This window comes from Artemia sp. Qi Xiang Cuo, chromosome 12 (genome assembly GCF_049724085.1).
Source record: "Artemia sp. Qi Xiang Cuo chromosome 12, ASM4972408v1, whole genome shotgun sequence".
Lineage (NCBI taxonomy): Eukaryota > Metazoa > Arthropoda > Branchiopoda > Anostraca > Artemiidae > Artemia > Artemia sp. Qi Xiang Cuo.
Window position 1 is genome coordinate 39,248,032 of NC_142805.1, and position 26,131 is coordinate 39,274,162.

The window sequence follows — 26,131 nt, forward strand, 5'->3', positions numbered from 1 at the left end:
TGTCGTCCAAGTCTAAGCCCCAGACTCCGCCAGAAGTGAGGAAGGTTGCGATGAATTATATTTCACACTACAAAGCGTCATTGACAAAATCCATAAGAAAGACGTACTGATTGTCATGGGGGACTTTAACACTATAGTAGGTATGGATAATACCGGTCGATTCGATATAATGGGGACTTTTGGTCACGGAAAACTCAATGTGAGAGGGGAACGATTGCTCGACTTCTGCCGAGAAAACGAGTTATTCTTAACGAAGACAATTTTCAAACACCGCCATCAACGTAAAGTGACCTGGAGATCCCCCGACGGTAAAACCGAGAACATGATTGATTATATCCTGATATCGAAGTGCTGGAAGTCTTCCGTACTAGAAACAGTAGCATTACCTGGAGCAGACTTCGACTCTGACCACACTCTCCTGATGTCAAGGTTCAAGCTAAGAATGAGAAAATTGAAAAAAAACAAGAAAAATCCCAAGATTCCGGCTGGATCTGCTGCGGAATCCCGCAAAAAGGCAGACCTACACTTCCACTCTATCTGAAAAATTCCGAGAGATCCTGAAAAATCATTCTCCCTTGACCACTGCTAATGAGATAGACTCCTTGACTGAGCAGGCTAGAACAGCAATCATAGAGACAGCGAATGACGTTCTTGGAAGAAAAACTGCAAATGAAAAACCATGGATCACAGATGAGATGATTGCACTATGCGAGGATAAGCGATAAGCGAGATAAGCGGATAACGGATAAGCGAGGATATTTTTTTAAATAAATCCGACCGTCACAGTTGGGATACTTACAAGCTCCTCAAGAGAATAGTAGAGCGAGAGATCAGAAAGGCACTACGTAACCACCTGCGGAAGAAATGCGAAGACTGCGAAGTACTTTCCAAGAAGGGGAATAGCGGAACAGTTTTCAGAATGGTACGCGAGTTAAGCCGGAAAAAAGAGCCGCAAACATCAGTAATCCTGGACAAAGACGGAAATAAGATCTACGATTCAAAGATGAAACTTGAAAGATGGAAAGAATACTTTAACGATAAACTGAATCCCCCAGTAGCTGCGGATCCTAAAATACTAACACGCTTCCCCATACCCGACCAAGAACTCAGACCACCACCCCCACTCAAGTCAGAAACCGAATCAGCAATCAAGTCACTCAAACAAGGAAAAGCCCCTGGCCCAGACGGAGTCACCGCTGAGCTCATTAATGTCGGAACGGATGATATAACTGATCTGTACCATGCCATTGTGTTTGCGGTGTGGGAAACCGGCCACGTACCCCGTCAGTGGTGCAAGGCTGCCATTGTACCCATTCACAAAAAGGGGTCAAAGAAAGAGTGCGGAAACCACCGTCCGATCAGCCTCACGAGCCATCAGTCCCGTGTCCTGACAAAAGTCCTACTCCGACGCATACAAGCAACAACTGACTTTACCATTGGAGAATATCAGGCGGGCTTCCGGCCTGGAAGATCAACAATCGATCAGATATTTGTCATTTGGCAACTCATGGAACGACACATCAAATTCAACCAAGAACTCTACCAACTATTAGTTGATTTCCGTCAGGCATTTGACCTGATATGGCGCAAAGGACTATGGCATATCCTCCTTCACTACGGTATCCCTTATGAGAAATTCCAAATAATCAAGAGTCTGTACGACCAGTTCCGAGGCCAAGTAATAACCGTTGATGGGTTGTCAGAAGAGTTAAAAACTTCGTCAGGAGTACTTCAGGGTTGCATCTTATCACCACATCTCTTCAACCTCTTTCTGAATGCCGGTCTGTCAATGATGCAGTCGGAATATGGCCCAACAATAGGAGGGGTGCTAATAGAGAATCTTGCCTACGCTGATGATATTGATGAGCTAGCCAACTCTACACAAGAATTGCAGACACAAGCTGATAAACTCTACGATACTACAAAGTCGTTCGGGATGGAAATCAATCCCAGCAAGACCAAAGTTATGGTGACTACGAGACGTAAACTAGACAACCCGTCCATTATAACCATAGGCAGGAGACATGTTGAAACGGTTGACCACTTCCTGTACCTTGGTAGCCTACTCTCCTCAGATAATTGCCATAGCTCTGACGTGAAACATCGACTTGCACTTGCTAGCTCTAGCTTTCGAAGACTAGCCAACCTGTGGAAAAGTAACCACCTATCCAACAAACTCAAAATGTTCCTATTCAACAGTTTAGTAATCCCCATAGTTATTTATGGATGTGAAACATAGAATCTGAAAACCGAAGACGATATAAAACTTCTAGCTTTTGAGATGAGATGCCTCCGTCACATTTCTAGAATCAAATACACTGACCAAATCACAAATGTGGAAGTACGTCAAAGGCTCCAGACCACTGAAACCATACTCAGTAAAATTAAGAAGCAACAACTGCGCTGGTTCGGCCAAGTCAAGCGAATGGAGCCGACCCGCCTTCCGAAAATCGCCCTTGAAGGATCCCTCCATGGCCTTCGCCCACGAGGCAGACCACGAAAACGATGGATGGAGAACTTCCACTTCGACAACGTCAAGATAGCCCAGTTATCACGTATCGCACCAGATAGAGCAATGTACCGAGCCCTTACGCATGAGCTAGCAAGAGGAGTGGCCCCAAAACGTCCCCCGAGGATGGCCGGGACCTAAGTAAATAAGTATCTGGGCGGTTGTTTGCCTATTCCAATGCATGTCTTTCTCGGTTTATGTGTCTGAATCTATGTATTTGTATGTGTTTTTGTCTCTCTCATTCTTTTTTCTTGTGTGTCTGGGCAGGTGTTTGCTTATTCCAATGCATGTCTTTCTTAGTTTGTGTGTCTGAATCTACGTATTTATATGTTTTTTTTTGTCTCTCTCACTCTTTTTGCCTGTGTGTCTGGGGGGGTTTTTGCTTCTTCCAATGCATGTCTTTCTCGGTTTATGTGTCTCAATCTACGTATTTGTATCTGCTTTTATCTGTCTTACTCCTTTTACCTGTTTGTTTGGGGCGGTTGTTTGCTTATTTTAATGCATGGCTTTCTCGGATTGTTTATCTGAATCTACGTTTTTTTATGTTTTTTTGTCTCTCTCACTCTTTTTGCCTTTTTGTCTGGGCGGGTGCTTGCTTATTCCAATACATTTTTTTCTCGGTTTGTGTCTTAAACTACGTATTTGTATGTTTTTTTGTCTCTCTCACTCTTTTTGCCTGTGTGTCTGGGTGAATGTTTGCTTATTCAAATGCATGCTTTTCCCGGTTTGTGTGTCTGAATCTACGCATTTGTCTCTCTCATTCTTTTTGCCTGTGTTTCTGGGCTGGTGTTTGCTTATTCCAATGTATGTCTTTCCCGGTTTGTGTGTCTGAAATTATGTATTTGTATGTGTTTTTGTCTCTCTCACTCTTTTTGCCTTTTTGTCTGGGCGGGTTTTTGCTTATTCCAATTAAATGGGAATTTTTTTTATTTTTGAAGTATGTTTCATGTCATTCTAAGAGATGTAAATAAAAAAGAGTTGAAAAAATATCATGTTAAAAAAAAGTTGAATAATGTAAAAAAAAAAAAAAATTTAAAAAGTGCTACTACAAACAATATTTTTCTAATAGTGAAAGTTACGACTAACATTTCTATATCATTCTCATTTTGAATTTAGAAAATATGAAATGTGATTTTTATATGTTTTAAGTATGTTTCATGTCATTCTAAGAAACATAAAAAAAGTTGAAAAAAAATGTAAAAAAATGTCACTACAAACATTATTTTTCTAATAGTAAAAGTCGCGACACACATTTCTATATAATTCCCATTTTGAAGTTTGAAAATATTAAATGTGATTTTTTTATGTTTTAAGTATGTTTCATGTCATTCTAAGAGATATAAAAAAAGTTTAAAAAAAATAAAAAAAAGTTAGGGGGGTGGGTTGTTGGGAGGGAGGAGGGGGTTGGAGGGAGGGTGGAGGGATAGGGTCGAGGGATAGGGGTAGGACTTGGGGCCCAAGCTTCAGAAGAAATTGTCTGTCTAGTATGCATCTCAAATCATCGTGGTATGCATATTCTCACGATGATTCCATAAAAATACCCCGAAACAGGTCACTTTTAACACCTATAAAAAATCCAACTGATAAATCGAATGTGCTTGAACTTGTTCCAGTTCAATGGAATGAACTTGTTACGATATTGTGACGCTTAACATCAGTTGGGCAATGTCCCAGAAACAATACATTGGAAGAATTTCTTAAATCATAATATGTTCAATGGCTTGTTGGTTCAGTCAATTAACGTGTCGTTCTTATACCTTAGGATATCACGGGTCTCACGTTCGATTCCTAAATCAAACAAAATTTCATAAAAATCAATGGGAAGAAACGTAAAGTGTAAAAAATCGTATCTTTGGAAAAGAAAAATATCATCATTAGAGTACAATAAAATCAGATAAATAACAAACTATTAAAATAAAAATCCATATATCCACACAATAAAACATTCATACAAAAAAACATTAAATGAAACATCAACCATACTGCCCCGTTCGAATGCAAGGGGAAAGTCCCGTTGGAATGATGATTCAAAATCCGTATATCCATACAATAAAACATCCATACAAAAAAAAAACATTAAATAAAACATCAACCATATACGTATAATCAATCATAAAGTAGCACACATATTCAACCATATATGAAAAACAATCTCTGTAATAACAATCAGACTCCCATACAATAAAACATCAAATATAACACCAACCTTATAACAATAACAGAAAAAAACCCATCAATGCATGAAAAAAGTCATGACTTTTAACAGAAACAGGATATTTAAAACCAGTACAATGAACAATAAAAATCCATAAACATAAAACCTCCATAAATGTAAAACATCCATATACCTGTCTTCTCTCTTTAATTGATACAGTGATGTCCTATCTGTCTGCTACCTTGGATTAACACAGTAATGTCCCACCTGGCCGCTACCTTAGATTGACACAGTAATTTGCTACCACCCCGCTACCTATCATTATAGCTACACTACTCATATCATCATTATACATTTTGTATATCTTTTTCACATTTGTGAAAATTTCACATCTTAGTAATCCCTATCTGTCTTTTTCTTGATGGTTTTCTTAACTGTTACGTATATTTTTCTTTCATTTGTTTTTATTTCTCTTATCTTGTTTTTACTGCTTCTAACCACTATTGAAAAAACCTTTAAAGATATGCCACCGTTGTAACAATTTTATGTCGTAGTTTTAAAAGCAATTTCAAACAATTTTCTTCCCGAGAAATTGAAGCAGAAAAAAAAATCTTTTTACACCATAAGGGATCGTTCGACGTTACCGAAAAACTAATTTATAGGAATTCCAAACAATATCCTTAAATCCCCTCAACAATGGCATCTGATCAAAACAAAAAAATACACTATTATAATTGTCATTTCCAAAAACCCTAAACAAGCAATTAACATACAAACAAACAAGTAACATCGCTTTAACAACAAAAAAAAACACTTTTATGCATGGGTAGCGGTGATAGGTTTTCTTTCTTTCTTTTTTCTTTTTGACCTTTCCACTGCTAGTAGGGCACTGAAATACCACAGACAGTTGTTTAAGAGTTCGTCTGAAAGGAATTTGCTATATCTAGAGCCTATTGTAATTAACTGAACATAACATTGAAAATAAAATTTTTGACAAAGAACTTCAGTAGTATCCCATCAATACATTCCATGCGCCCATCAGAAGATTAACATGGGGTTCCCGAGACCCCAATAGGGGGTGTATAAGGGGAGCTCCTAATCCTTCGCACCTGTGCAATGCGGTCCCATGTTTCCGGCTAACAATTTTCCCGGGATTCCAGGTGCCCCATGATTTCTTCATTATTAAAAAAACAAGCGGTCCCCGGAATACAAGCGGTCCCATGTTTCTGGGGGTTAGCTGAAAAGAATCCCACGACATACCCCTCGTGCTTTATATAGATCCATAGGAAAATATCATGGGAGTTCAAGTACCGCCCTGTGACATCACGACAGACCTGGCGAGATCTCCAGTATTCCAGGTGTTATGAGGCAATTTTCTTTCATTATTAAAAAGAGTTCAGTGTGTCAACATCAAAGATCTTGTAATGAATACTTACACATTATTGGATACTGAAAGTTTTAGTGAAATGGAGCCTAGAGTGCCTAAAGTAGCAGTGGAAATTAAAAGGGGTTGCTGAATAACCCTGGAATAGGATAAGATATATGCAGGATATGTTATATCATTAAGCAGATTCAAGTCGGAAGAAAAATTATACTTTGCGGATAATGTGAATATAGTGCATACACAGAGACTATAAGACGGATTAAATGCGTTAGCGAAAAATATTGTTGAAAATAATCTATAAAAACAGTTTGATACTAGTGAGATTTTTTATTTGGTAGTGAGAGTGTTAAAAATGGTCTGATTTGAGAATCAGAAATTCTTACGTAATCTATTAAAATTGGAAGTGGTTAATTTTAGATGATGATTTCCTAGAATTATCTCTTCAAAGAAAAGAAATTACAAGGGGTTGCCGAGTAACCCTTTTTTGGGAATTCCCTGTGTAACCCCAGACAAATTTCGAATCAGTTTTAGAAAATTCTGCAGTGCGTTAACATGGATGAACATGTTGAGTTAGAAATATCTTTTTATTGCGACTATTCAATATGTAAAGGATATTATCATGATTTCAGCCATTCTTATGAGCCTACTACATCATGTTTAGATATTGTGGTTTCTAGAATAGACGAGAAGAATCTGGAGGACATGGGGAGAAGAATCTTGATTGATATGTAGAGAAATTTTTACAGGGTGCAAGTAAGGATGCATACAACGAGGCTCGATATGGCAGAAAAGGGAGAGGAAGATCGAAATAAGAGACATAAAAAAGAGGGCTATCTCTACAGTGATATCTCAAAATATACTATAAAAACAGTGATGAAACCTCAATGAAAAACGTCTATATTGCAAGATGTAAAACTGATTATTGTGATGAATATGATCTTAGAGAAGATAAAGTGTCCCTTCAAGAGGGAACATAAGGTATTATTCTATGGAATGGATTTTCAACATCGAAAACCGTTCTGGACTCTAATATACCATTTACGATAAATCTCATAATCGATACGTTTTGTAAAATAATCTTACAATAGATTTGTTTTTACATGTTAATTTTGTCTTACTCGATAAGCCTAGGGTACGGATACAAGTAAAGTTTTCGCTACATGAATAGTTTGGGATTTAATAGACAACCCCTTGCTGTGTTAACCCCCTGTCGTCCTTAACTCGTGGTGATATACTGATCAGTGCGAAGGGTTCTCCAACGTGTGAGCGGGGCGCTACAGGGGAGTTCGGTCAGTGTCTACTCGTTCCAGGGAAGGAATCTGGATTTTGGTTAGGCGACAAATGAGGTTAAAAGTAGTCTTCCTCGGTATACTTAACAATTAGCAATAACAGACGATTAACATGGGAAGTCAGATAAGTGGACCTCCTAGTCCCTTGCTCCTGTGCAATGCGGTCCCTGTTTCTAGGTGTTATGACGTGATTGCTTTTCAATATTTTTATATGAATAATTGGAGTGTGGTCGATATAATACAAGGGTACTAATAAATGGAGTTAGTAGCCAATTGGTAATACGGTACCTGTTTCTACCGGTCGGCTGGCAAGATTCCCGAAACACACCCTCGTGCTTCAAATAGGTCTATAGGAAAATAGCATGGGATTTCAAGTGCAGCCCTGTGACATCAAGACAGCCCTGGTAAGCTCTACGGGATTTCAGGTGCTCCAATATTTCCCCTAGTAACCGTAATTCGGCTCGATTCGTAGCCATTTTTGGCACATTGTTTTTCTAGAAGACACCTAGGGTTTCCGTGACCAAGTGTAATATGGAAGACATCATCGTATGTGACAATCTAGATTTCAGGAACAAATGTGGAATTCTAAATTGTAACAGAGCACGGCACACATGTTTCATAATGACGGCACTCATCTTACGTAACGACAGCGCGCACATCACTATCACAATATCCTTTTTGACATTTAATTATCCGCCCGAAACGTTCAACGCATTTTTTTTCTTTTAACTTAAAGACAGCACACATTTTACGTAAGCTCAGCACACACATTGCAATATAACGGTGCAAATTTTGCATAACGAGAGCGCGCACATCAGTTTCACATAATAGTTTTTGACATTTCATTTTTCGCCGAAATGTTCAGAGTGTTTCTTTATTTCAAAGCATTTCTTAAGCTCATTCTCCTCACGGGGACTCGAAAAATAAATTTTCTGCCAATGGAATAGCCACCCCCAAGAATCAGGACTAACCTAGTATCCCCTGTATTGTTTCTTAGTTATTATATTTAATAGTCGAAAGTGATTAGAGGGCAACTAGCCCCCCCCCCCCCGGCGACGCCAACCATTCTCCCAAACACATTCAATCAAATTTTGAGATAGCCATTTTGTTATGCGTAGTTGATTTCCAGATAGAAAATATGTTTTTGAGGAGGACACTGCCCCACAACCGTCAGGGCGAGGGTTTTAAGTTATTCCCTGGGGGCATATAAGGTTCTTATAGAAGGCGTTATCGTAGAAACTTCAAAAAAGGCTCATTCGATTGGAAATTCAAAAGACTAGTGCCCTTTTTAATTGTCGAAAGTGATTGGAGGGCAACCATTTCCCCCTCCCACGCCCATCATTCCCCCAAACACATCCAAATCAAAATTTTGAGATAGCCATTTTGCTCAGCGTAGTTGATTTCCAGATAAAAAATATATTATTGAGGAGGGCACTCCCCCACAACCCTCAGGGTAAGGATTTTAAGTTATGCCCTAGGGGCATATAAGGTTTTTATTGAAATCTTTGTCGTAGAAACTTGAAAAGGGCTCATTCGATTTGAAGCTCAAAGGGCTAGTGCCCTTTTCAATAGTCGAAAGTGATTTGAGGGCAGCTAATCCCCCTCTCACGTCCACCTTTTCCCCAAACATATCCAATCAAAATTGTTAGATAGCCATTTTTTTTAACGTAGTTGAAAGTTTTGGAAATTAGGTCGAAAATAGGCAGCAAGATCGCGCTGCCTAAGCAAAGAACGGGGACACTCGAGAACTAGACAAGAAACGGGGACTAAGTAAAGAGGAGGACACTCCCTTACAACCCGCAGGGCGAGGGTTTTAAGTTATGCCCTGGGAGCATATAAGAACGACGTTGGCACAATGTATTATTTATTAATTTTTTCATTTAGAGCAGGGCACTTCGTATCGAAGAAGTTGCCTTAAAAACTTCAAAAATGATTTATTCATTGGAAATTAGAGTGGCTTGTGCCGTTTTTAATAGTTGAAAGTGATTTGAAGACGACTAACACCCCTTCCACGCCCACTATTTCCTGAAACACATAAAACACCATTTCCTTATTCACCTAAGACGCTGTCAAATAAAGTTTCTATAGTATCCAAATTCAAAAGATGTAGAACAAGCTTATCCTTTTAGTGCGATTTGATGAGAAACTTTTTCAAATGAAATTTGACATTGGTCAGAAGCAGAGTTTGTTTTCTCTCTAGTTCCTTCGGAAAATTTAACATGCTCGGGATCAAATTACAGGGAAAACTGATAGCCCAATAATGATTGACAAGCCTGCCCTTCTTCGAATATTCTTCATAGCTGCGTGCTCTTGTCCTGGAGTTACACGGGTTGAGCTACCTTTGGAGGGGCATAGTTTTTCATGTTTCATTTTTATTTCCACGTTTTTTATAGGAATGATGTCAGACTTGACCAAATTGGGCCAAGAGGGAGAGAGAGACTCGGAACAAGGCCTAGATACCTTCTGATCCTCTTTGGTTTTTCAGAAGTGTACTCTTTGGACTCTAATTTTCATTTGGAAGAGTCCCCTCTTGAAATTCCACCACTGTTAGCTTGATACGGTCAACCCTGGGGAAAAATAAAATGCAACCATAATAGCAAAAATATGAAATTTCGCATTTTCGTAATTAGGGACTAGAAAATTTTTGTGAAGAGATTCCTGGACACTTAAAATTTGACTTTAGAATTTTTCTTCAAGATAGGATGCTCTTTTTCAGAAATTCTACAAATTTATTTGTGTTAATAATTTTTGATTCAGAACAGAATTTATCCCGCTACTGTAAAAGAGAATAATTTGACCGTCTGGATCAGATTGGATTATCTTAATGTGAATTCTTAAATTAAAATTCAAAATAAGTTTTCGAGCCAAAATTGTTTGGATATTTTACCATTACTTGTGTGCTATTTCTTATACCAGTTTTATTTAGTAGTCCTATTTAGTTAAAAAAAACTTTAAAACAAAAAGTTACATCCATCAATAACAATTTTTCACTATATTAGTAAATAACGTACCAAGTCCAGGTGCAGTTATGCTTTTCCTACCATTTGCGAGAGGTTGAAAACAATTCATGCCCGTAATTTGCACAAACCCACATGCATATGTTTTCAGGGTATCCATAGCAATGCATCCAGGTAATTGCAGTGCTGATTTACATGCCATAACTCCAACGTTGTAACCAATCAGTTTATTCCACCTGTAGGTAATATTTGAAATTTAAAATAAATATCATTGAAACTATTTTAGTTGGGAAAGAAAACAAAAAGAGTGCTAAGAATGCTATACAATTCCTGTCACCAGAATTTAAGAATGAGGGGACAAGATTATTTTATTAATTTGCACCCTTTTTCCAAATAAGAAATTCAAAATAATATTGTTTTTACATGATCTAGTATATTGCAAAAGACTCTTTAACTAAAAACCCGTGACCAAACAAAATTTGAGAAAATTGCTTATGAGCCGAATTATTGGCATTTCATGTCGATTTTGCCTCCATCCAAGGGAGAAAAGTTTTTCTATTGGTAGCTATTAAGTTTAATCAGGATTTACATCAAGATTATAAACATCAGACATAGGTTAGAAAAAAAGAAATCACACTGTCAGTTTTCGTAGCTTGTGTTCAAAAGTCGTTTAAATCTAAGCTGCGGGCCTGCCTCAGGGCACAAACAAACTTCTTCCTAACATTAAATTTTAATTTTTCTCTTAGGATTATTTCTGTTTTAGTTCAAATGATAAGCCCTACTTTGATAAGCCAATAAAAAAGACAACAAATAAAATAAAGTCTTTCGAAAATTATAAATTAATTGAAGCTAATAAATTTGGAGAAAATTTTAAAAGAAATAATAAAAAACATGCTCAGTCTTACAAAAAAAGGAAGTAAAAAATATAAAGTAGTAAATAAAAAATAGGTATTTATGAGCAAGATCTCATATAATAAGATTCAACACTAATTTAATTTCAAACTACCTGATCCACATAAAACAACCACTAAAGAGCTTAGCTGGTTCTTTGCTTCCGTTTTCAATGGATTCCTACAGTTTGTTACGACCTACCGCTGATACAATTCATCCTTATTTTCCTCTCATTTTACTACATGATATAAAGGAAACAGGCTAACACTCATTTCCCTGGCTAAGCCTTCTTTTACCTTATGAATAATAACTTAAACTACTAGCACAATTTTCAGTTATGGTCAAGAGCCTCTCTAAAGTCTTTCCCGATACATAGATATTGGTTCATGAATTAGTAGTCCAGCCAACCTGCTATAGAAGCTTAATGATCAACCTTTGAGCATCCTTAACATCGTTGTAAGATATGCCTTGGTCTCAGGCTTGAGGGCTAGCCAAGCCAAAACCGTGATTATGCTAATTATTCAACATATGTCGTCACTCATATTATTTTCTTTATCCTTCCTGGTATTTGTGTTGTGTCCTTGAAACTTATTGGCGTCAAAAATGTTTCTAACCTTAAGTGAAATTTCAATGTCAAAAATGTTCTCCTAAGTGCCAATGCTTGTGTTTTTCTCCCATTGCTATTTAATAGTCTGGACTAACCTCTTTTCATTCTTTAAAGATTTATGCCTCCTTTCTTGTCCTTCTACTTGAAAAACCTTGTCCTGTTTCAAGCCCTGGTATTTCAGGTAAGGCCTTCAATAAAATTCAACCTATTGTAGGAAGAGTGCTAGAATCAAATGAAGCTCAGATTACGCCTTTAAATAAAACATTGTTTCTCTTGCAAACAACCTTAAAAAGTAAAAATGCCAAACAGTCTCATAGTGAGAAAAATATATTAGGTGAATTGGAGCACATAAAAACTAGATCATATCTCAGTTTAGCCAAAAAATCAGTAATGAGCCATTTGAACAAAACAAATTTCCCAAATAGAAACTCCCCCTCCCTCAAATGTCACTAATTCAATGTTGCTGGCCATCAAGCTTCCATCGAAGTAACCATCGCTAAGCCATCACCTGTTTTGTTTTCAATATCTTGTCTCTATTTCAAGATACGAAAATTCATTTTCCCTCCAAATAGCTGGTAAGATTGATGATCATGTACAACATAAGGGCTTGTGGCAGTAAATTCCGTGAAATAAATCACATCTTATGTCACTTTATAGTTAAGTAAAATAAACAGGCACTATTAGAGTGAAAAGACCACCGCTGATACCAGAATTATAACTGGGCCCAGCGCTAGCACCACTTACTGTAGTGGTATTGCCTCGCGGCCACCACTATTGTAAATTATATATAGAGTGCGGTAATAACCTGTTACGATAAACCCTGTTCTAGCGTATGGTAGCGTGATCGAACAATCAAAAGGACCAGACTCTTGGCCAAGGGTTCCACCAGCGGGGCCGCCACTAATATCTCCAGCTTGCTATGGAAGGTAAACAGACCCCCCTGTCGATATACTAATGACGGTATTTCTCGCAAACTCTTTACCTACCCCGCCTGGGTTCGGGGAAAATAAATCTAAACGGCTGTAAAAAATAACTCGCTTGTATTGCTTCCAAAGGTCACTTCACAAAACACATCTATAAAGTGTGAAAACAGACTCCCTAAACGAAGACTCAATGCAGACTAAAAAGAGACTCTGAATACAGACTAAAAGTAAAATCACCGCTTCTGTACGTAGAACTTTTTGGAGGGGTAGACCCTGGATTGACCCTGACTCTTCCAATAAATGAAAGCTACAAAGTCAAAGGCATTTTCAGTATCAATAACTATCGATGGCCAAGTCCAGGAAGACAAAAATAGATTTTAGATTGAAAGATTGCTAAATCACTAGCTTAGCAACGAGACTTTAACATATCACTGAAAATTATATTATAGGCCAATCTAAGCAAATGAAATTACAGAAAGCAAAACAGGTCATTTATATAAGAAAAAGGAAAGAAACAGGGGTGGAACCCCCACAGGCACCATAGTTAAAATTTCATTAAAAAAGCTTTTGAAAAACCAAGGGCTTTCATTATCTTTGCAAAGACGAAACTTTAACTTTCCTTTTTCCCATAGAAAAAATACTATTGCTGTAGTAAGCAATATTGATCGAATTACTAAATTTTTTACTTACTGCAAACGATTGTAGTGAAAGCACATGTTAAATGCAAAATGAAATTTCTTGGGAAACATATTATGCACTATTTTTTTCAGCACTAACACTCCATAATCTGTATCAGTGAACGTAGAAAATTGTTCTTTCCTCTGAAATAGATAGCTATAAAGGAGACCATATATATAAATATATAAATATATATATATATATACATATATATATATATATATATATATATATATATATATATATATATATATATATATATATATATATATATATATATATATATATATATATATATATATATATATATATATATATATATCTGTTTATTCTCTTTAAACGAGCAATAATTGCGAATTTAAGAATAATTTTTTTCTCAAAATGGTTCCATATTTTTTTTTTTTAAATTGGCATCCTGGGATTTCCTACCTTGTGAAAGAAATCTACAAAGGTCACGAGTTTGAGCAAATTCGTCTAGGGCTTTAATACCGGGGGAAAACGTCATATGAGTGACACCATATTTAAAAGCACATTTTTAAGAGAATGAATTACATCATTCCTATCCCTTCCCCAACTCAAGGAGTGATCGTATCATTTTAGTATCTATGACACACGCAATAAATATATGTTCAAAAGATAAGTGACAGCGAGAATTACAAGTGACAGCCAGAAGCAGAACATGTCGATTTTTTCGTAAAATTAGCATCCTGGGATTTCCTGGCCTGAAAAAAAAAACGATCTACATACGTCGTGAGTTTGACAAAATTCGTTTGGAGCTTTAATTTTGAAAAAAAAAATTATATGAGTGACGTCATATTTGTGACCATATTTCAAGAGAAAAAATTACATAAATTCTCTTCCCCTTCCTCCCAGGAGCAATGGTATTGCGTACCTATGACACATGCTACACTACAAAGGGAACATAGCTAAGTATAAAATAACAAGTGCTATGGATCTACTTACAAAAGGTGTTTTAAGCAGTTTTTTCAGAGGCAACGCTATAGCAATTCCTATAGTAAAGGCCATACGGCTCCAATGTTTTATTATTTATGTATTATTTTTTTTCCCCAGAGGCACTTTATGTGTTTTTAAGTTATGCCCTGGGGGCATATACGGTTTTTATAGAAGGCGTTGTCATAGAAACTTCAAAACAAGCTCATTCGATTGGAAATTCAAAGGACTAATTCCTTTTTTAATAGTCGAAAGTGATTGGAGGGCAACTAGCCCCCCTGCTCATGATTTCCCCAAACACATCCAATCAAAATTTTTAGACAACCATTTTGTTCACCGTAGTTGATTTCCAGATAGAAAATATGTTTTTGAGGAGGACACTACCCCGCAACCCTCAGGGGAAGTGTTTTAAGTTATGCCCTGGAGGCATATAAGGTTTTTATAGAAGGCGTTGTCGTAGAAACTTTAAAAAAGGCTCATTTGATTGGAAAATCAAAAAGATAGTGCCCTTTTTAATAGTCGAAAGCGATTGGAGGGCGACTAGCCCCCCCCCTCCACGCCCATCATTCCCCCCACCACAACCAATAAAAATTTTTAGAGAACGCTGTTCTTCAGCGGAGTTAATTTTCGGATAGAAAATATGTTCTTGAGAAGGAAACTCCCTCACAACCCTCAGGGCAAGGGTTTTAAGTTATGCCCTAGGGGCATATAAGGTTTTTATAGAAGGCTTTGTCGTAGAAACTTCAAAAAAGGCTCATTCGATTAGGAATTAAAGGGCTAGTGCCCTTTTTACTAGTCGGAAGTGATTTGAGGGCAACTAGCCTCCCCTCCCCCCCCCACGCCCATCATTCCCCCAAACACATCCAATCAAAATTTTTAGATAACTATTTTGTTCAACGTAGTTGATTTTACAAAGAAAATATGTTTTTAAGGAGAACACTCTCCCACAACCCTCAAGGCAAGGGTTTTAAATTATACCCTGGGGGCATATAAGGCTTTTATAGAGACGGTGTCGTAGGAACTTCAAAAAGGCTCATTCGATTGGAAATTCAAAGGGCTAGTGCCTTTTTTAATAGTCGAAAGTGATTTGAGGGCAACTAACTCCCCCCCCCCCCCTCTTACACCCACCTTTTCCCCAAACACATCCAATCAAAATTTTTAGACACCGATTTTAATAAACGTAGTTTCAGGTTCTGGAAATTAGGTGTTTTAGGATGACAACTCCCCCACAGCCCTTAGGGCAAGGGTTGTAAGTTATGCCCTGGGGGCATATAAGGTTTTGTATAGAGAACATTGTCGTATAAACTTCAAAGAGAGCGTATTTGATTGGAAATTGAAAGTTCTAGTTCACTTTTTAAGCGTCAAAAGATATTGGAGTAACCAGCTCCCCCCCCCTCCAAAAAAAATACATTTTCCCAAATGAATCCAATAAAAATTTTAAGATAACTATTTTGTTAAAAATAGTTCAAAGAGTATATAACAAAAATTCCGGTGTTGACACAACACACCAGGGCCTGGGGGCAGGCGTTGTAATTTATGCCCTGGGGGCATATATGGGTCTTATGGAAGGGATGCTCGTATTAACTTTTAAGAGGGATCATTTCATTGGAAATTGAAAGTTCTACTTCCCTTTTTAAGAGTCAAAAGAGATTGGAGGGCACCTAGCCCCCGCCCCCTCCACGCCCTTTTTTCCTCAAACCCTTCCGATATAAACTTTGAGATAGCTTTTTTTAAAATAGCTCAAAGACCATATAACAAAAGTCAGGGGTCAACACAGCCCCCCAGGGCCTGAGGGCAGGTGTTGTAAGTTATGTCCTTGAGAATATATGGTCCTTATGGAAGGGATGCTCATAAAAAATTCAGAGATGGCTCATTTGATTGGAAATGGAAATTGAAAGTTCTAGTAAAGTTTTTTCAAGTCAAAAGATATTGGAGGGCAACTAGCCCCCATGCCCCTTTTCCCCAAATGCATCCAATAAAAATTTTGAGATAGGCATTAAGTTAAAACTTCTCAAAATTCAGATAATAAAAACTCAGGTGTCGTCATAACCCCCCCCCAGGGCCCGGGGACAGGCGTTATGCCCTTGGGCATATATTGTTCGTATGAAACGGATGCTCGTATAAACTTCAGAGAGGGTTCATTTAATTGGATATTGAAAATTCGAGCTCACTTTTTAATAGTCAAAGAGATCCGAGGGCAGCTATCCCCCCACCCATCTGATTTGAAAATTTGAAAGACTTTTACAATGAGAGAAGGAGGTCATACCCAAACTCTTGTTTGTGGTGATTTTTGTTAGTTTCAAGCTTGATTTGCATATTCAATTTAAGTTTCACTCGTTTTAAGATTCATTTATGAATTTACATTAATATCTATTGTATGTTTGTTTGAATTGATTGTTTATTTAATTTCTGTTCATTTTATTTTATTTACTTTCATTCATACTTCAATAAGAAAATATTTTTTTCATTTTAAGCTTGATATTCATATTCAATCTAAGCATTACTCGCTTTAAGATCTATTTATTCATTTATATTATTACTTGTTGTATGTTTTTTCTATGATTGCTTATTTAATTTCTGTTCGTTTTGGGTTTCATTTATTATTTAATAGTAAATTCTGGTTATTTTGGGTTTGACTTTTAAATTGTATTTGTATCTGCTGAGCTTAAGTTTAAAATGACCTTTACTTTTCTTTGAAAAACTTATTTTTATGAAAGTTTTTTTTTAATTAATACAATACAGAGAGGACATATGAAAAATAAAGACCATCAAATGTGACAAAACCAATTGGAGCATCTAAGGTAAAGGGTATTGTAAAAATATCTTAACCCAGGAATACTGTCGCTTCGTAAATTTTACGACCTCCAAACCGTTTTTCGAGATTCCCGTGTAGACGGTATCACATAACAAGACGTGACTTCACGTAAATTCCTCTTTCGAGACGCCAGTTATTGGGCAAGTTCAGACTTGAACGGATCCCTGCTCGTTTCCGAGATAACGAAGGTGAGTAGTAAATTTTACGAAGCGACAGTAATAGTGTAATTTTTTTTGCGAAAATCAGAATTAGTACATTTAGTTTCTTCTTGGATTTGTGTCAGTTTTCTTGTGACAAAAGTTGTTAAAATTCTAATTTCAACATCTGCCTAGGTAGGAATGTGCATGTGTCCTCAGGAGCGGGAACGTTACAGACACTACACCTTTTCGTCTCTTTTTCTTGTCGTTTTTTTTTTCTTTTAGATGTTTTGTTTTCTTTTTGATTGGTTCTATAAGGCTTACATAAAAACAGATACAAGAATTACTATATGCAAGCGACGAAGAGGATAACATCTCCACTCTTAGTGACTCTGAAGAAAATCTAATCGGAGAAGATCTGGAGGATTTGGAAAACAGCGAAGACTCTGATGAAGATTATGTACCTGAAGAACAAAACAATAGCAATCTGTCCAACACAAATGCTGATGAAGATACTGGTCGTCAAAGTGCATCGGCATCTGTGTAAAGGCAAGCAAGAGCAAAAAATTCGAACGCAGTCTAAATCTTCAGACGAAGATCAAGAGAGCGGTGAAAAGCACTTACTAAGTTTGGAACTTCCTGGCGACCGACTCATTGTCGTTCCATCTAAACGATCGTTCAGAGGAAAAGATGGACATAGGTGGTCAGCTTTACCCCCACAGAAAACAAAGAGAGGGAGACCCTTGGGTCGAAATCTCATCAGAAGTGTGGCTGGCCCAGTAGGTGATGCCGCCAAAGTGGCAGATACGCCTCTCTCAGCTTTTCAAGTCTTTTTGTCTGACGAGATTGTGGACAAGATTGTGTTGCATATGAAAGAAGAGATTGAAAGAATGGCAGCCAACTAAGGTACAGCTAGAGCCTCAGAAGAGCCTACAATTAGGATAAAGCTAAAAGCTTTATTTGGATTGCTCATTCTTACGGCAGCACTAAAAGACGGAAATCTCTCTGTTGACAAAATGTTTGATGCCAATATGAGCGGCTCTTCCTACAAGGCTTCAATGTCGAAGGAAAGATTCCGCTTTCTCATTGATTGCCTCCGATTTGACGATAAAGAAACGAGGAATTTCAGGAAACAGAATGACCCTTTTGCTGCCATAAGAGAGGTGTGGGAAGACGTCATCAAGAACTGTCAAGGTAGTTTTAAGCAAGGGGCCAACACTACAATCGACGAGCCATTGCTCGGTTTTAGGGGAAGATGCCCCTTTAGAATGTATATACCGAGCAAGCCGAACAAATATGGAATTAAAGTTGTAATGATGTGTGACGTGGGCACCAAATACATGATAAATGCTATACCATACCTGGGTAAAGGAATTCGAACAGGTGGTTTTCCTCTATGCGATCACTTCGTTCGAGAGCTTAGCAGACCAATTTGAGGTTCCAATAGAAACATAACTATGGACAATTGGTTCATTTCCATTCCAATGGCTGAAGAGCTCTTGAAACCTCCGTACAACCTGGCCATTGTTGGAACGCTTCGAAAGAACAAACGTGAAATTCCTCCTGAACTTCTCCAGACAAAAAAGCGTACTGAACAGAGTTCAATGTTTTGCTTTGACCAGGGGCTTACCATGGTTTCATACGTCCCAAAACGAAACAAAATGGTCGTACAATGCACGAGAGGCCTTTTTTGGCCTACCCAAGTCGAAAACCAGAGGTCATCGAGTACTACAACTCGACTAAAGGTGGGGTTGGTACCTTCTACGAAATGTGTAGTGACATGTCCTGTTCGAGGAAAACTAAAAGGTGGCCCTTATGTGTATTTTATGGGCTCCTAAACATCTCTTCCATCAACTCTTATGTGGTATACAGCTTCAACCGCGGAAAGATTGGATAGAAGCCTCCTACAAGGAAATGTTATATGAAGGAACTCTACCGAGAGCTAGTGCAGCCTCACGTAAAGCAAAGGCTCTCAGGTAGAAATTTGAGCCGCTCACTCCGTGAACACATCAAAGATGTCGCAGGAATTGCTAGTCGTTCTGGAAGCCCAACATCTCAGGACCGAAAACGCAAAGTTTGCTCACTCTGTCCCTCAAAACTCCGTAGGATGACGACCACCTTCTGTAACAAGGGTGGTGGGGCCATCTGTGCAGAACATCGAACGAAGATGTGCATCCCTTGCAGCAGTATGATATAGATTTTGACTAATTCTTCCATTTTTGTATTGTTTCACATGTAGTCGATGCACTGTTAAAAATACTATTTGGTACCTCGGCTTCTCGATTTTTTCCAGGCATTCAAAGTCAAAGTCGTAAAATTTACGAAGCGACAGTATTAATGCAACTTTTAGGAACCGACAGTATTCCAGGGTTAAGTAATGATAAACGGGAATGAAGAAGAAAGAAACATACGGTTAGAACGCTTCTGACAAAAAACTACAACGAGTCAAAATGAAAGTGAAGAACAAAGAAATATCTGGTTAGGAGATAATTGGCAGAGAGACTTCAAACCAGTCAAAAATAGAAATGAAAAAAAAAAAAAGAAATATGAGGTTACAAGCCATGCAATATAAGGATCTGAAGAATTAAAAATTAAATTGAAGAACAAAAAAATCTGAATTTAAAATATATACCACACCAGAACAAATAAATTTGCAGTTAGAAGATGTTCAGCTTCAAGAATTACAAGCGACAGCGAGAATCAGAGCGTGTCAAAAATGAAAGTGAAGAACAAAGAATTGTTTTGTAAGAAGACAAGCGACAGCGAGAATCATAATGACTCGAAAATGAGAGGGAAGAAGAAACAAATTTTAGGTTAGAATAGCAATGCCATCGCAATCTTTGAAGCAAGCAAACTTTGGCGCAAAGCCTTAAATTACGTAAACTACGCAAGTGTTAATTACTGATCCTTGGAACCCTTCAAACATTATATGTATTCCCTATGGAGCCCTCCGTTTTTCCGAAAAAAGATTAGCAAACGAAGATGATTCATTTGAGTGTTGATGATTCCTTGGTCAAAATGCAGTACAAACTTCACAATTTCCCAATGAATTGGCTTGTCTTTTATTGGGACGCCACTTGCACTCTAAAGAGTTCCACGAACAAATATGAAACTTGAACTCGTGTTTCGCTTTAGCTTCATTCAACATGGGTAATGATCGAACCATCAATATTCGTATTATTTTCATTTTCAAAGTATAAACTCTAAAATAAAACTCTAAACTAAAAATCTAAACTAAAACTCCAAACTAAAACTCTAAACTAAAATTCTAAACTAATACTAAACTAAAATTTAAACTAAAACTCAAAATTAAAACTCTTAACTAAAACTCTAAACAAAAACTCCAGAATAAAACTCTAACCTAATACTTTAACTGAAACTTCAAATCAAAATTGTGACCTACAATGCTGAACTGAAACTCAACTAAAATTCTAAGCTAAAACTCTAAACTAAAACTCTAAGCTAAAACTCGAAACTAAAACTATAACATATAATAAACTAGGTGGTGTCGATGATCAACCACAGAGTACCAGTAGGGCGGCCACATAAGAAAAAATCCAAAAACTATGTTCACCAAATATTACAATACATTAAGGAACGGACTGTAGCCCATAGTAACTGAAGTAATAAAAGGAATCATTATATACATGATTTTTCCGGGTTGCAGCGGTAGCTAGCAACCTAGTAGGAGACGATCAAGTCCAATGTTAAGAAATATAAAAACCCATAGTTCCTAACAAAGGAGTCAGATCAAAACAAAAAGTACACCATTAGAACCGCCTTGTCCAAAACCCCTGTATAGTAAACTTTCTGTCCCTTGGCTTTAACAGCAAGGGAAATATATTGGCTTGAAAATCAAGAAAAGTGGCAGCTACTACAACATTCTGCCGAAACGGGATATTTTTTTTTCTTTTTTCTTTTTTTCTTCTTTTCCAGAGATAGCTTGGCACTGGAACATCGTAGAGAGTTGTTCAATGGCTCATTTTAAAGGAAATTAATTGGGTTAAAAATCTATAGTTCCTAAAATAAATTATTTCTAAAAGAGAATAAATTTTTCCACCAAAAACTGCATTTTTGATGTATTTTCACACTGCAGTCTTTCAAACATATCCACCAAAAACTGTATTTTTGATGTCTTTTCACACTGCAGTCTTTCAAACATACTTTACAGTAAAGAACGATCTCTCTCCCATACTTACTGATTTATGGTTGTTACAATAAGGACCAAAGTCTATCTGACTTTGGCCCGAAAAAAAGATGTCTTTGGTATATATTACGTCATACGAGGTTACATTTGATTTTAAATAAATCCGAACAGCTAAAGCAAAAAGTCTGAAAAATCGAGGCAATGAAATTTTACATTAAAAGACGATCACTGAAATAGCAAACCATTCCATACATTGGACTTAGCTACTTGATTGTTTGAGTTTAGTCTCTTACTATTTAAAGGAAGAAAAAGAGGTAGGCTTTTTCCTGTTTGTATTAAAAATTAAAAAACGAACTCAAGCCCAAAGAAACTGCACCCTGTGGTTCATCCATATTATTTCCATTATTTTAGCTAGGAGGTAAATAAACAAGTTTCTTTTTTAAATTTAAAGGATAGTGATTTTAATACAACATATTAAAAGTTCTCCCCGATGGGGAGTCGAACCCCGTTCTCCCATGTAACAAGTGGGCAGTGCTTAGAATTAGACTATCGAAGACTTATAAAGTGAAAGTTACATATAAGATATGATAATAATTTTTATCCGGGTTGCAGCGGTAGCTAGCAACCTAGTAAGAGACGATCACGTCCAATGTTAAGAAATAAAAAAATCCCTAACTCCTAAAAAAAGAGTCAGATCAAAGCAAAAGTACATCATTAGAACTACCTTGTCTGAAACCCTACTAGATAAATAATGAATGTTGTCATAGTTTTATATTAGAGCTATGACGTGAATAGAAAAACACGAAATTATATTGTTGTTTCTGAAGACGTCATGAAATAATACCATTGCGCCATGACGTCATGAAAAAAAATCATTAGGCCATGACGTCATAATTACTACTTAAGAACAACAAAGATGTAAATGGTCTCATTCGTGAATTACATAATGGTTAGATCAAAGCAAGCTACACGCAAGTTAAAAAAATAGTACTACACAGACAACAGAGATAGTCTGGGTTGCAGCGGTAGCTAGCAACCTAGTAAGAGACGATCACGTCCAATGTTAAGAAATATAAAAACCCATAGTTCCTAACAAAGGAGTCAGATCAAAACAAAAAGTACACCATTAGAACCGCCTTGTCTGAAACCCCTGTATAGGAAACTTTCTGTCCCTTGGCTTGAACAGCAAGGGAAATATATTGGCTTGAAAATAAAGAAAATTGACTTTAACCACGTTATTCTCCCCAAACGGGATATTTTTTTCTCTTTTCTTTTTTTTTGTATCCAGAGATAGCTTGGCACTGGAACATCGTAGAGGGTTGTTCAATAGCTCATTTTAAAGGAAATTAATTGGGTTAAAAATACATAGTAACTAAAATAAATTATTTCTAAAAGAGAATAAGTTTTACCACCAAAAACTGCATTTTCGATGTCTTTTCACACTGCAGTCCTTCAAACATAATCGTATACCAGCGGTAAGATTTGAACCCACGCCTCCAAAGAGACTGGTGGCTAACACCAGTGCCTTGGACCACTCGGCCAGGCTGCCTCTCATAAATAAATATATATGTGAATTTGGGTTGCAGCAGTAGCTAGCAACCTAGTAAGAGACGATTAGTCCAATGCTAAGAAATATAACAAAACTCCTAAAAATAGAGTCAGATCAAAACAAAAGTACATCATTAGAATTACCTTGTCTGAAACCCTACTAGATAAATAATGAATGTCATCATAGTTTTATATTAGAGCTATGACGTGAATAGAAAAACACGAAATTATATTGTTGTTTCTGATGACGTCATGAAATAATATCATTGCGCCATGACGTCAATAAAATTAAATATTAATGCGAAACTTGATCACAATGATATATTTCGTGTCATTCAACCGGCCCAAGATCGTCAAGAACAACACAGAAATGTTAATAATACAAATGCACCAGCAAGTGCATATTGCGCTCTTAATAAGAATAGAAAGTTATCAAGAATTATATATACTGACTGGAATCAAGCAGAAGTTAATATATTTCTATCAGGATAAGCTGGCAGCCAATGCTTTGCCATGGTACTCGCAAATATTGTCCGAGCTGCTATTATACCTTTAAGGCAATGGAATAAAAATATTCTGAACAGAAACATGATTGAAGGGGTATAGTAAAGAACGATCGCTCATGCATAGTAACTGATATATGGTGGTTCCAGGGGTAGTTACTTGTGGTTCGTCTCTTACTATTTGAAAGAAGAAAAAGCCGTAGGCTTTTTCCTTTTTGTAATGATATAGCATAAAACGATTTCCAAGTTGTAACTGACGTCATCCTGGTTGTTATAGTAAAGAACGAACTCTTGCCCTTAGTTACCTACTATGTCATGTCAAATTAGCTAATTAATTTCATCTAAGTTTGTTTAAAAATAATTCCCACACCGGGATTCGAACCCAAGAAAATTAATTGAAAGCCAACTACTCTAAACCACTAAACCATATGAGATATATATAGAAAGCTAATTAATTGTTTTATGATCTCTTATAGCATAAATTTCATCGGATATAGCTGAAACCTAGTAAAGTTTCATTAAGGAACGAACTGTAGCCCGTAGTAACTGAATTAATAAAATGACTCTTTATATACATTGTTATTTTATCCGGGTTGCAGCGGTAGCTAGCAACCTAGTAAGAGAAGATCACGCCCAATAGCAAAAACTAAAGTAATCCATAAGTCTGGAAAAAAGTTTCAGATCAAAACAAGAAGAATGTTATTAGAACCGCTTTGTCCAAAACCCCTATATAGCAAACTTACCCTCCCTTGGCTTGATTTATACTAAAGAAAGAACTCTAGCCTATACTAAATGGATCACATTAAGGTTATATTTAAAGAAGTCCATTAGAAGAACTAACGATTGCATATATTGGACTTTTTTAGCTATCTGATTCTTTGAAGTTCGTCTCTTACTATTTCAAAGAAAAAAAAACCATAGGCTTTTTCCTGTTTGTAATCAGGGTTTAAATAATCCAGGTTGCATTACATCCGGGTTGCAGCGGTAGCTAGCAACCTAGTAAGAGACGTTCACGTCCATTGCTAAGAAATATATCACATTAAGGATCGAACTGTTTCCCATAGTTCCAAAACCTCTATATAGCAAATTTACCGTCCCTTGGCTTGAATATACAGTAAAGAACGATCTCTCTACCATAGTAACTGATATGTTACATTAAAAGACGATCATTGGAATAAAAAGTTATTGTATGCATTGGACTTAGTTAGCTACTTGATCGTTTGAGGTTCGTCTCTTACTATTTCAAAGAAGAAAAAGCCGTAGGTTTTTTCCTGTTTGTAATATTTTCCTGTTTGTTATCAGGGTTACAGTGGTATCCGGGTTGCAGCGGTAGCTAGCAACCTATTAAGAGACGATCACGTCCAATGTTAAGAAATAAAAAAAAACCATAGCTCCTAAAAAAGCAGTCAGATCAAAACAAGAAGTGCAAACTATTTTGTTCGAAACCCATATGTAGAAACCATCCTGTCATCTGGATTAAAATGCAAGAGAAATAAATTGGATTGAGAATCAAGAAAAATTAATTTAACCACGTTATTCTCCCCAAACGGCATATATGATTCTTCTTTCTTTTCCACAGATAGCTTGGCACTGGAACATCGTAGAGAGTTGTTTAAAAGCTCATTTTAAAGGAAATTAATTGGGTTAAAAATCTTTAGTAACTAAAATAAATTATTTCTAAAAGAGAATAAATTTTTCCACCAAAACTGCATTTTGATGTCTTTTCATGCTGCAGTCTTTTCAAAGATATTTGATTTTTGTTTATCCGGGTTGCAGCGGTAGCTAGCAACCTAGTAAGAGACGAACACGTCCAATGTTAAGAAATATAAAAACCCATAGTTCCTAAAAAAGGAGTCAGATCCAATTCAAAAGTACACCATTAGAACCGCCTTGTCCGAAACCCCTGTATAGGAAACTTTCAGTCCCTTGGCTTGAACAGCAAGGGAAATATATTGGCTTGAAAATCAACAAAAGTGGCAGCTACTACAACATTCTGCCTAAACGGGATATTTTTTTCTCTTTTCTTTCTTTTCCACAGATAGCTTGGCACTGGAACATCGTAGAGAGTTGTTCAATGGCTCATTTGAAAGGAAATTAATTGGGTTAAAAATCTATAGTAACTAAAATAAATTATTTCTAAAAGAGAATAAATTTTTCCACCAAAAACTGCATTTTCGATGTCTTTTCACACTGCAGTCTTTCAAAGATATTTGATTTTTACAGTAAAGAACAAACTTCCAGCCCATAGTAACTAAAATAAGATTATAATTTCATGTTAAAGATTGTTATAATAAATAATTATAATAAAGAACGACCTCTTGCCTATACTAAATTTTAGATGCCACTTAATTATGGTATAGGTTAGTAATTTAACAGATAGCATGGCACTGGAACATCGTAGAGAGTTGTTCAGTGGCTCATCTTAAAGGAATATATTAAAGAACGATCTGTTGACCTAGTAAATGATAGATTTTATAATATTATAGTAAAGAACGACATCTAGCCAATGTTAATTGGAAAATAAAGGGGGATTACGTAATTTTCATCGGTATTATAAACCTAATAAAGAACAAACCATGGGACATATTAGACATAGTTTGATGTCTCACTCTTCGAAGTTTGTCTCTTACTATTCCT

General features: G+C 36.7%; 1 protein-coding gene across 2 annotated transcripts in view; it reads right to left on the reverse strand.

Moving 5' to 3' along the window:
- LOC148946099 (piezo-type mechanosensitive ion channel component-like) overlaps positions 1-10,525 on the reverse strand; it is a 277,609-nt gene extending 267,084 nt beyond the window's left edge. For both annotated transcript variants that reach the window (XM_089097773.1, XM_089097772.1), the window contains exon 1: positions 10,349-10,525. In XM_089097773.1, coding sequence (XP_088953899.1) covers positions 10,349-10,496 — 148 coding nt within the window. In that variant the 5' untranslated portion in view covers positions 10,497-10,525. The remainder of the gene's footprint in view (positions 1-10,348) is intronic.
- Positions 10,526-26,131: the final 15,606 nt, after the last annotated feature.